The 10,503-nt window shown below is 43.2% G+C and overlaps 1 protein-coding gene across 2 annotated transcripts in view; it reads left to right on the plus strand.

Moving 5' to 3' along the window:
* si:ch211-127i16.2 (probable flavin-containing monoamine oxidase A) overlaps nt 1-9,991 on the plus strand; it is a 39,678-nt gene extending 29,687 nt beyond the window's left edge. Inside the window, exons 10-12 of one of the 2 annotated variants that reach the window (XM_029653094.2) lie at nt 825-911; nt 3,611-3,711; nt 9,268-9,991. In XM_029653094.2, the coding sequence (XP_029508954.2) occupies nt 825-911; nt 3,611-3,711; nt 9,268-9,601 (522 nt within the window). In that variant the 3' untranslated portion in view covers nt 9,602-9,991. The remainder of the gene's footprint in view (nt 1-824; nt 912-3,610; nt 3,712-9,267) is intronic. The other variant, XM_029653100.2, reaches the window with a different exon arrangement.
* Nucleotides 9,992-10,503: the final 512 nt, after the last annotated feature.

Genomic DNA, 10,503 nt, shown 5'->3' on the forward strand with positions numbered 1-10,503 from the left:
CAGTGACTGCAATTAGAAGGCATCATGTTAATGTTACTACTTAGCTTCAGCTGGTGGAGGTCCTGACATACCACATCCAGATAAAGCATCCGGAGTGAAAAAGTTGAATGAAAAAAGTGAGGGAAAAACTCAAACGAAAAATATAAACGGTAATTAAAAAGTAAAAACCGTGAAGTTGGCAGGTAGCAAAGTAAGGTTTGCAACAAAACGCACAGCAGCACGTAAACAGGTGAAACAGATCAGGGCTGATGTTACGTTTGATACTGGAGCTCGGAGGCATGCGTTGAAGTCGCTAAGATTTCAGCACGGAAATGTTGTACTTGAGCCTTGATCTTTCATTTCTTAGATAGTGAACATTCATACCGTAGTAGAAGGCTAGTTAATTCATTATGGACACTGACCTATTCATGACCCGTTGCTCCTAAAGTGTATAGTCATAAAAAAAAACGAATCAGGGTTAAGAAGCAGAGGAGACATGTTAACTGTCTGAAGTAACCCTCAGTTTAAACCTATATAATGATACGTTATACCGTATGTCATGAAATGGAGTTTTAGAGGAATAATATAATCTGGCAACGTCTGTCCCTCTGTGCTGTGTTGAACGTGGACTTGTGGCCCTCTGGTCTCCACACTCCGTCTCTCCTACTATAACTCAACCAGAGACATGAGGCATTCACATCGATAGTCCACCAGCGGACCTCAGCTTGAAGGGGCTTCCTGGAACTGCATTCATATTTTAACAGGCCAAGCATATTTCTGTGCATGATGAGAGAATGTGAATTCAAAGCTTCAGGATTAAGACTCTCATTTCTTCTCCTGTTCAGCTGAGCGAGAGGAGGGATGCTGTCATTCTCAGCCTGGTGAAATACCTGGGAGAGGAGGCTGCTAGCTACATCCACTATGAGGAGAAAGTAAGTGTCTAATTGGCCTAGATATAAATGTCATAGAATGTCAAGCCTGAATAGGACAGTCATACTTGAATGTTGGGTCTTAGTGGCTGCATAACCCCCTAAACCTCTTTGTATTTAATAATATGCCTAGTATGATATTCTTTATATAGTTAGAAATAGCTTTGGTTTAAAGACACTGGGAAACCTTGGGACTGTGTTGGATGAGCAGTAGACTGGAGCCTCTCCACTAAACCCACTGTTCCGTCTGCTATCATGGTCCCTGGCTAGTAACTGCCTCAACAACTGCACACTGGTTTTTCTCATAATATCTCTCCAGCAAGAACATTTGAGCAGCATGAAGTGCAAGGGTCAATTGCTTCCCTGGGACTAGTCGGTCTTGTAGGGAAGTAGAAAACACACAGATCGCTTGTCGCCGTGACACAACACACTACCAAGATTGACAAACGAGCACATTGGCCTGACAGATGTTGTCTGTTACAATATGTTAGCATTCTGCTCCCTGGGCGGCTTTTCATGCGCTTAAGCTTTGAGTGGTGAGGAAGAATTGCCTCTGAGGAATCCAGGGCTAGGGAGGGCATGGGGGGGTGATGATTTTCCCTGCTTGACTAGTTACGAGACTCTGGAGGGAGAAACAATATAGAGAGATGGATATCAACAAGTAGGAGATACAGTGACGACTGAGAGAGGAAGTGAGTGGACAGATGGATTCACACACAACACAGGGGGACTATTAGTGCTTCATTTTAGCCGGATCCTGTTGGAAAAGGATCCGGCACCTCTCAGATTTGACTTAGTTCGTTCCGTCACCTATTTGCCCCGGATCCAGTATCTCTCGCAGCATGATTTATTAATTATTTCACTGTTCGCACTGTAGAAAAAAGCGTGGGAATCCTTCTGTGTAATCATCCTATCCTGCCACACTGATTCCAGACCTGCTCTCTTATTTGTAGACATAGAGTTTATGGGGAGGGCCGGTGGGGTAAGTAACTGATACTGGCACAGGTTTTGTCTTGGTAGTGATGGTCAGCTAATGAAGAGGTCCCTACGTAATCATGTCACGTAGCTAGGCTAGTCATCTCACTACTGAATTTGAAATGTGGGAAAGACAAATAAAACAAATCACCACCGGCGCCTCCACTCATGCAAAATTCATGACAGGCCCGCTAATGGGGGAAATCGACTGTTAGGAGTTAAATGGACTTGACATGGGGAGAGTCATTGTGGGAGGTTTTAAAAACTATGGTAGGAACATCTTTTTCCTTTACAAACTTATTCTGTACTGTGAAATTAATATGGATATTGTCACGTAGGCAGGAGGCCTATATATTCTCATACAGTATGTGTGTTCTTCTGTCGTCTCCATTGATTTATTTTATTTGAAGTTCTATTCAGATATTGTGATATTTGTTCTACCGCTACATTGATGTCTGGAAAATGATATGAAATTCAAGTCTTGTAAGCCCTACAGCTGAGTATGTGTGCATATGGCAGGTGTTCTGATGTATGTTGCTGTACATTAATGTCTTGAAAATGTGGCTTATCAGAAATTCTGACTTGTGTAAGCACCATAGCTTTACTGGAGTACGTGGGCATGCTATAGAGTATAGCCTACCATGGTGGGTGTTCTGCAGTGACGTCGAAATAGCTTTGAATTAATCAGCTGTCTGTTTCACACCCATACATAGTAGACTGTTGGCTCCAGATAACCCCCATCTCACGCTCACTATGGGTTCTGGGATCTCCCGATTTACAAATGAAATACCAGGGAATATGACATACCTGGGTAACCTAGAAGAGGTGTGGTGCGTTGAGACATCATTTTACAGAGAAAAAACACAAACCTTGTTACCTTATCTCTGGTTTTCAGTCATTTATTAATTTCAACATGCGAGCACATTAAACACATTAACATAAAAACTGTTGTGTTGTATGTAGTGAACAGAGAAGCCTGTGTTTGTGTGTTGTTGTGGTAAATAGAGACGTGTTGTTGTCTCTAGGACTGTACTGTATGTTCTAGATGTGTGTTCTAGATGTGCTCTGCTGTGTGTTGTGTTGCAGGAGTGTGTGTTCCAGATGTGCTCCGCTGGTTGTTGTGTTGCAGGACTGTGTGTTCCAGATGTACTCCGCTGGTCGTTGTGTTGCAGGACTGTGTGTTCCAGATGTACTCCGCTGGTCGTTGTGTTGCAGGACTGTGTGTTCCAGATGTACTCCGCTGGTCGTTGTGTTGCAGGACTGTGTGTTCCAGATGTGCTCCGCTGGTCGTTGTGATGCAGGACTGTGTGTTCCAGATGTACTCCGCTGGTCGTTGTGTTGCAGGACTGTGTGTTCCAGATGTGCTCCGCTGGTCGTTGTGTTGCAGGACTGTGTGTTCCAGATGTACTCCGCTGGTCGTTGTGTTGCAGGACTGTGTGTTCCAGATGTACTCCGCTGGTCGTTGTGTTGCAGGACTGTGTGTTCCAGATGTACTCCGCTGGTCGTTGTGTTGCAGGACTGTGTGTTCCAGATGTGCTCCGCTGGTCGTTGTGTTGCAGGACTGTGTGTTCCAGATGTACTCCGCTGGTCGTTGTGTTGCAGGACTGTGTGTTCCAGATGTACTCCGCTGGTCGTTGTGTTGCAGGACTGTGTGTTCCAGATGTACTCCGCTGGTCGTTGTGTTGCAGGACTGTGTTTTCCAGATGTGCTCTGCTCTGTGTTGTCAGGACTGGGCCTTGGAGGAGTACAGTGGGGGCTGTCCTGTTAATGTCATGGCACCGGGGCTGCTGACATATTACCACCCCAGCCTCTGCACGCCCTGTGGCAGGTAATAAACCCTGCTAAGCTGCTACTGTTCTAAACCTCCCCTCTAGTCCCCTCCATCCCTCCTCTTCATCGGCACCATCCTACCTGCACGTAACGCCACTGACATATCTACCCTGTCTATATTTACCAATGACCGCTATTGTACCCCGCTCTTTCACCACCCACATCTTGTCTATGCTCTTTCCTTCCACTATACACACACACACACACACACACACACACACACACACACACACACACACACACACACACACACACACACACACACACACACACACACACACACACACACACACACACACACACACACACACACAATCAGCCTCTGTAACCACAATATGGCCCCATAACAAACCCGCACCAGCACCAGCTAACCCCTGAGCAACGACCTGAACTAACATAAAGGAGAACAATATGAGTGATTACTTCTTCACTATGAGACATTCATCGAGGCCCAAGGAAAATGGATGTGGGGTCGGAGGGGACATCGCTTTCTTGGGAAGACGGTCACATAATGAATTTGCAATGGCTTGTTAGGAGACGCACACAGCTGAACGGATGCTCATCCATGGACAAGAGAGATGGAGAGAGAAAAGGACGGAAAGAGGGGAAGAGAGGGGGAAAGAGTTAGGGAGATAGTGAAAGAGGGATGGAGAGAGAGGGAAAGATAGATGTAGAGAGAAAGAGCACACATGAAAAAAGACTACCGTTTTACTCTAGAATAGTACAGTATTGAATAGTACAGTATTTACTTTAGAATTCTATAGTAAACTGTAGTATACTGTAGAATATTATACTACACACTGTAATATCCCTCGATCGTGTGTAGTACTTATTATAGAATGCTGTAGTATACAACACTAAATACTACAGTATTATCTGAAAAGAAACACTACAGTCCGCAAAAACACAACACTTTTTTAACTATATTAAATACTACGGTATACAATTTACATACAGTCCATTCAGAAAGTTTTCAGACTCTTGACTTTGTCCACAGTTTGTTACGCTGCAGCCTTATCCTTATTTTCCCCTCATCAATATACACACAAAACCAATAATGACAAAGCAAAAACATGTTTTTAGAAATGTTTGCAAATTCATAAAAAATTTCAAACTGTAAAATCACATTTACATAAGTATAATGACCCGTTACTTAGTACTTTGTTGAAGCACCTTTGGCAGCAATTACGGCCTTGATTCTTCTTGGGTATGACGCTACAAGCTTGACCCAAGGCCCTTCTCCCCTGACTGCTCAGTTTTGCCGGGTGAAAGAGTCTTGATGGTTCCAAACTTTTTCCATTTAAGAAAGATGGAGGCCACTGTGTTCTTGGGGACCATCAATGCTGCAGCCAGTTTTTGGTACCCTTCCCCAGATCTGTGCCTCGACACAATCCTGTCTCAGGGCTCGGCTTGGTTTTTGCTCTGACATGCACTGTCAACTCTGGGACCTTATATTAACAGGTGTGTTCCTTTCCAAATCATGTCCAATCAATTGAATTTACCACAGGTGGACTCCAATCATGTTGTAGAAACATCTCATTGGAAACAGGATGGACCTGAGCTTTGAGTCAAAAAAGCAAAGGGTCTGAATACTTATTTCTGTTTATTCTTTTTATTTTTAATACATTTGCAAACATTTCTAAAAACCTGTTTTCACTTTGTCATTATGGGGTATTGTGTGTAGATTGATTCGGATTTTTAATTTTTAATCAATTTTAGAATAAGGCTGTAACATATCATAATGTGAAAAAAGTCAAGGGGTCTGAATATTTTCCGAATGCACTATATGCAAGCAGCAATACCCATATAGAACACAACAGAATCAGTGGATTACCCAAACCTCCCATATCTCTCATCCAGACCCACGAGGTGCTTTAAGATCACTGTAGGATCACCAGCAGCATACCACCCTGCATCCTTCTGCTGGCTTGCTTCTGAAGCTAAGCAGGGTTGGGCCTGGGCAGCAGCATACCACCCTGCATCCTTCTGCTGGCTTGCTTCTGAAGCTAAGCAGGGTTGGGCCTGGGCAGCAGCATACCACCCTGCATCCTTCTGCTGGCTTGCTTCTGAAGCTAAGCAGGGTTGGGCCTGGTCAGTCCCTAGATGGGAGACCAGAAGCTGTTGGAGTTCCAGTAGGAGGAATTCTTTACTCTGATCTAAAAAAATGTCCCAATGCCCCAGGGCAGTGATTTGGGACATTGCCCTGTGTAGGGTGCTGTCTATTCCCCAGGACGTTGCTGTAAATAAGAATGGGTGCTCAGTCAACTTACCTGGATAAATAATTAGAGGAGATTTTAAATTATGTAAGAAGATTTTTAAATTATGGAAGAAACTGTAATGACTTTAAAGAGCTCCCCAATGAATGGAAGCCCTAACCAGAGGATGTTCACTGTTTGTTATTGTGCTGAACAAACTCTTGTTCTACCCTTAATTATAACCCTGTGTCTGCTGAGGATGAACAGCCCAACACACAAACATCCTCCGCTCACATGTAAGTGATCTGTATATATATATATATATATTTATATAGGAAGAGAGAGAGACCCATTCAGTTGGTGAAAGGCACTGTGGTTAAATTGACCCAGGCGTTCAGGCATAAGTAAGCCTGCACATCCATAATGCATGCAGAGTAAACATGTATCTTCTGGAACATCTGGATAGTGTTTTTATTCATAGATGTTGAGAGTCATTTTTTTTGTTTTCTCTTCAGAGTCATGTAATAGTATCTAATCACATTTTAGATCAGATTGTTCTACAACAGGCTTTCTGCTACAGGCTCTCTATTAGCAAATCATCTCAATCAGAAGTAAATAACACGTTGTCCTGTTTGAAGCATATTCTAAGTGCAGGTGTCATTTCTCATTAACTTTCACTCTGATGTCACAGATAATCACCCCCGCTTGTTTCAGGATTGTACTCTCATCGTTGAAATCTGTTCCTATTTAGCATTGACAAGCAATGAAATAAGCATGGTAAACATTTCAGTGTGAAGACAGCTGGCAGGGAGTGATAACTGTGAATGCAGATGATTCCATACTCTACATCCAAAGCCAGTGTGCTCACTGACATTCTAAATAATGAATTATAGTCTATCAGAATGGGGGATTAATAATAAACTGGTTTTAAATACATCTATAACTAAAAGCATTCTAGCTACACTATATATACAAACGTATGTGGACACCCCTTCAAATTAGTGAATTTGGCAAATTCAGCCACACCTGTTGCTGGCTGGTGTATGAAATTGAGCACACAGTCATGCAATCTCCATAGACAAACATTGGCAGTAGAATAGCCTTACTGAAGAGATCAGTGAATTTTAACGTGGCACCGTCAAAGGATGCTACCTTTCCAACAAGTCAGTGTGTCAAATTTCTGCCCTGATAGAGCTGTCCCTGTCAACTGTAAGTGCTGTTATTGTGAAGTGGAAACGTCTAGGAGCAACAACGGCTCAGCTGCGAAGTTTTAGGCCACACAAGCTCACAGAACGGGTTCCGGCAAGTGCTGAAGCGCGTTGTGCGTAAAAATTTGTCTGTCCTCTGTTGCAATATTCACTACCGAGTTCCAAACTGCCTCTGGAAGCAACATCAGCACGATAACTGTTAGTTCGGGAGCTTCATGAAATGGGTTTCCATGGCCGAACAGCTGCACACAAGCCTAAGATCACCATGCACAATGCCAAGCATCTGCTGGAGTGGTATAAAGCTCGCCACCATTCGACTCTGGAGTGATGAATCACGCTTCACCATCAAACAGTCCGACGGATGAATCTGGGTTTGGTGATTGCCAGGAGAATGCTACCTGCCCCAATGCATAGTGCCAACTGTAAAGTTTGGTGGATGAGGATTAATGGTCTGGGGCTGTTTTTCATGGTTCGGGCTAGGCCCCTTAGTTCCAGTGAAGAGAGATCTTAACGCTACAGCATACAATGACATTCTTAGCCATTCTGTGCCTCCAACGTTGTGGCAACAGATTGGGGAAGGCCCTATGCTGTTTCAGCATGACAATGCCCTCGTGCACAAAGTGAGTTCCATACAGAAATGGTTTGTCGAGATCGGTGTGGCAGAACTTCACTTGCCTGCACAGAGCCCTGACCTTAACCCCATCAAACACCTTTGGGAGGAATTGGAATGCCGACTGCGAGCCAGGCCTAATTGGCCAACATCAGTGCCGACCTCCCTAATGCTCTTGTGGCTGAAAGGAAGCAAGTTCCCACAGCAATGTTCCAACATCTAGTGGAAAGTCTTCCCAGAAGAGTGGATTCTGTTATAGCAGCAAAGGGGGACCCAACTCCATATTAATGCCTATGATTTTGGAATGAGATGTTTGACGAACAGGTGTCCACATACTTTTGCTAATGTAGTGTATTTGGTTCAAGACATTCTCTAAGACCTCAGCCTTAACTGGAGTTGTGCATAAAGGGTGTGACCATTGAGAAAGTTGAGGACGTTAAACTCTTAGGTATAACATTTGGTGGTCAATTATCATGTTCAACTCATATTGACAATGTTGTTGTGAAGATGGGGAGGGGTATTTCTGTTATAAACAATATATATATTTCTGACAAAAAATCAACTATACTAGTTTTTCAGGCTCTGGTCTTGTCCCATCTTGACTACTGTCCAGTAATATGGTCTGGTGCAGCAAATAAATACCAAGAAAAGCTGAATCTGGCTCAAAAGAGAGCAACATGGCTTTAACTGCGCATACAGAACTAAGGTCAACAACATGCATGCCAGTGTTTCCTGATTGAGGGTTGACGAGAGATTAACTGCTTCTCTTCTAGTTTTTATGATAATTCCAGATTGTCTGCATAATCAAATAACATTAATCTCAGACACCCATACATACTGTACGCCCAAGACATGCCACCAGGGGTCTCTTCACAGTCCCCAAGTCCAAGATTCACGACAACGCACAGTATTATATAGAGCCGTGATCGCATGGAACTCCCGTCCAAATCCTTGTATCATCACACACCAGCGACTCCTGTGGCGGTCCGGGCGCAGTGCGCGCTAACCAAGGTTGCCAGGTGAATGGTGTTTCCTCCGACACATTGGTGCGGCTGGCTTCGGGTTGGATGGCGCTGTGTTAAGAAGCAGTGCGGCTTGGTTGGGTTGTGTATCGGAGGACGCAAGACTTTCAACCTTCGTCTCTCCCGTACGGGAGTTGTAGCGATGAGACAAGATAGTAGCTACTAAACAATTGGATTCCACGAAATTGGGGAGAAAAACGGGTAAAATAAATAAATAAAAATATTTAAAAAATGTCATGGAATGGCAGGGACTTTAGGGGACACACATAAACACACACTAACACACACATTATTTTGGGGGGGGTTGTAGTGTTTGTATTATTGTTACATTTTTCTGTTGTATTGTTCGTATATTGTTGTATTTTAAATTTGTATGAAACTGCCCTTCTATCAGTGTATCAGTGTTTTGTTACTTGTCAAGTTTTGTGGTTTTTTGTGGATCCCAGGAAGAATAGCTGCTGCTCCTGCAAAAGTCAATGGGGATCCAAATAAACAAATAAAATGAACTCTCCTTCCCAGGATCCACTGGGCCGGCACGGAGACGGCCACCCAGTGGTGTGGCTATATGGATGGGGCAATTCAGTCAGGTCAGAGGGCAGCCCTAGAAGTCCTAGCCAGGCTGTGCCCTTTCACCCTGACCCAGGAGGAGCAGGAGGCTGTGCAGGCTGCCCAGAACCAGAACCATGAGTCTGGACCATGTCAACACATACCTTCCACATCCCATCTCCGCAGGGCTCTGATCCTCACCACGCTCATCATGGCCACTGCTGTACTATTGGCTAAGCCACAGCTCTGCCGAGACTGGATTGGACAGGCTCGGCAGGTAGTGCTACGAAGGTTTGCTTTGTGGTAATAAAATATGCTGTTGTGTTGGAAAAACATCCACTTGACAGGGAAATGCCTCCGCTCACAGATATCTAAAGATGTTAAATATGATTGAATTATCTGTGACATACAGTATGGTTAACACTGTTTGCCTGGTGGACATTTTTCATTTAAAGAAATGTAATGCTTCTACAGTGGAATGTGGTGGTGGGTGGGGGTGAGACTATACAGAAAAAAAAACGTTTACTTTGGACTGCATTGTACTGTAAGTAAATTCAATTATATGTAAAGGGTTTTATATGTGAACATTCCCTACAGTTGTATTAAGTCATACAGTGCCGTCAGAAAGTATTCACAGCCTTGACTTTTTCCACATTTTGTTGTGTTACAAAGTTGGATTAAAATGGATTTAATTGTATTTTTTTGTCAACGATCGACACAAAATACTCTAATGTCAAAGTAGAAGAACAATTCTAAAATGTAACAAAGTGTATGAAAATAAAACACACATACAGTGGGGCAAAAAAGTATTTAGTCAGCCACCAATTGTGCAAGTTCTCCCACTTAAAAAGATGAGAGAGGCCTGTAATTTTCATCATAGGTACACTTCAACTATGACAGACAAAATGAGAAACAAAATACAGAAAATCACATTGTAGGATTTTTTATGAATTTATTTGCAAATTATGGTGGAAAATAAGTATTTGGTCACCTACAAACAAGCAAGATTTCTGGCTCTCACAGACCTGTAACTTCTTCTTTAAACTGTTGCTTCTACTCGGGACGCTTGCGTCCCAACTAGAGCTCTGGAAATGCAAATGTGCTACGCTAAATGCTAATAGTATTAGTTAAAACTCAAAAGTTCATTAAAATACACATGCAGGGTATCGAATTAAAGCTACACTCGTTGTGAATCCAGGCAACAAGTCA

Source organism: Oncorhynchus nerka, linkage group LG4, assembly GCF_034236695.1.
Source record: "Oncorhynchus nerka isolate Pitt River linkage group LG4, Oner_Uvic_2.0, whole genome shotgun sequence".
In the NCBI taxonomy this organism is placed as follows: Eukaryota; Metazoa; Chordata; class Actinopteri; order Salmoniformes; family Salmonidae; genus Oncorhynchus; species Oncorhynchus nerka.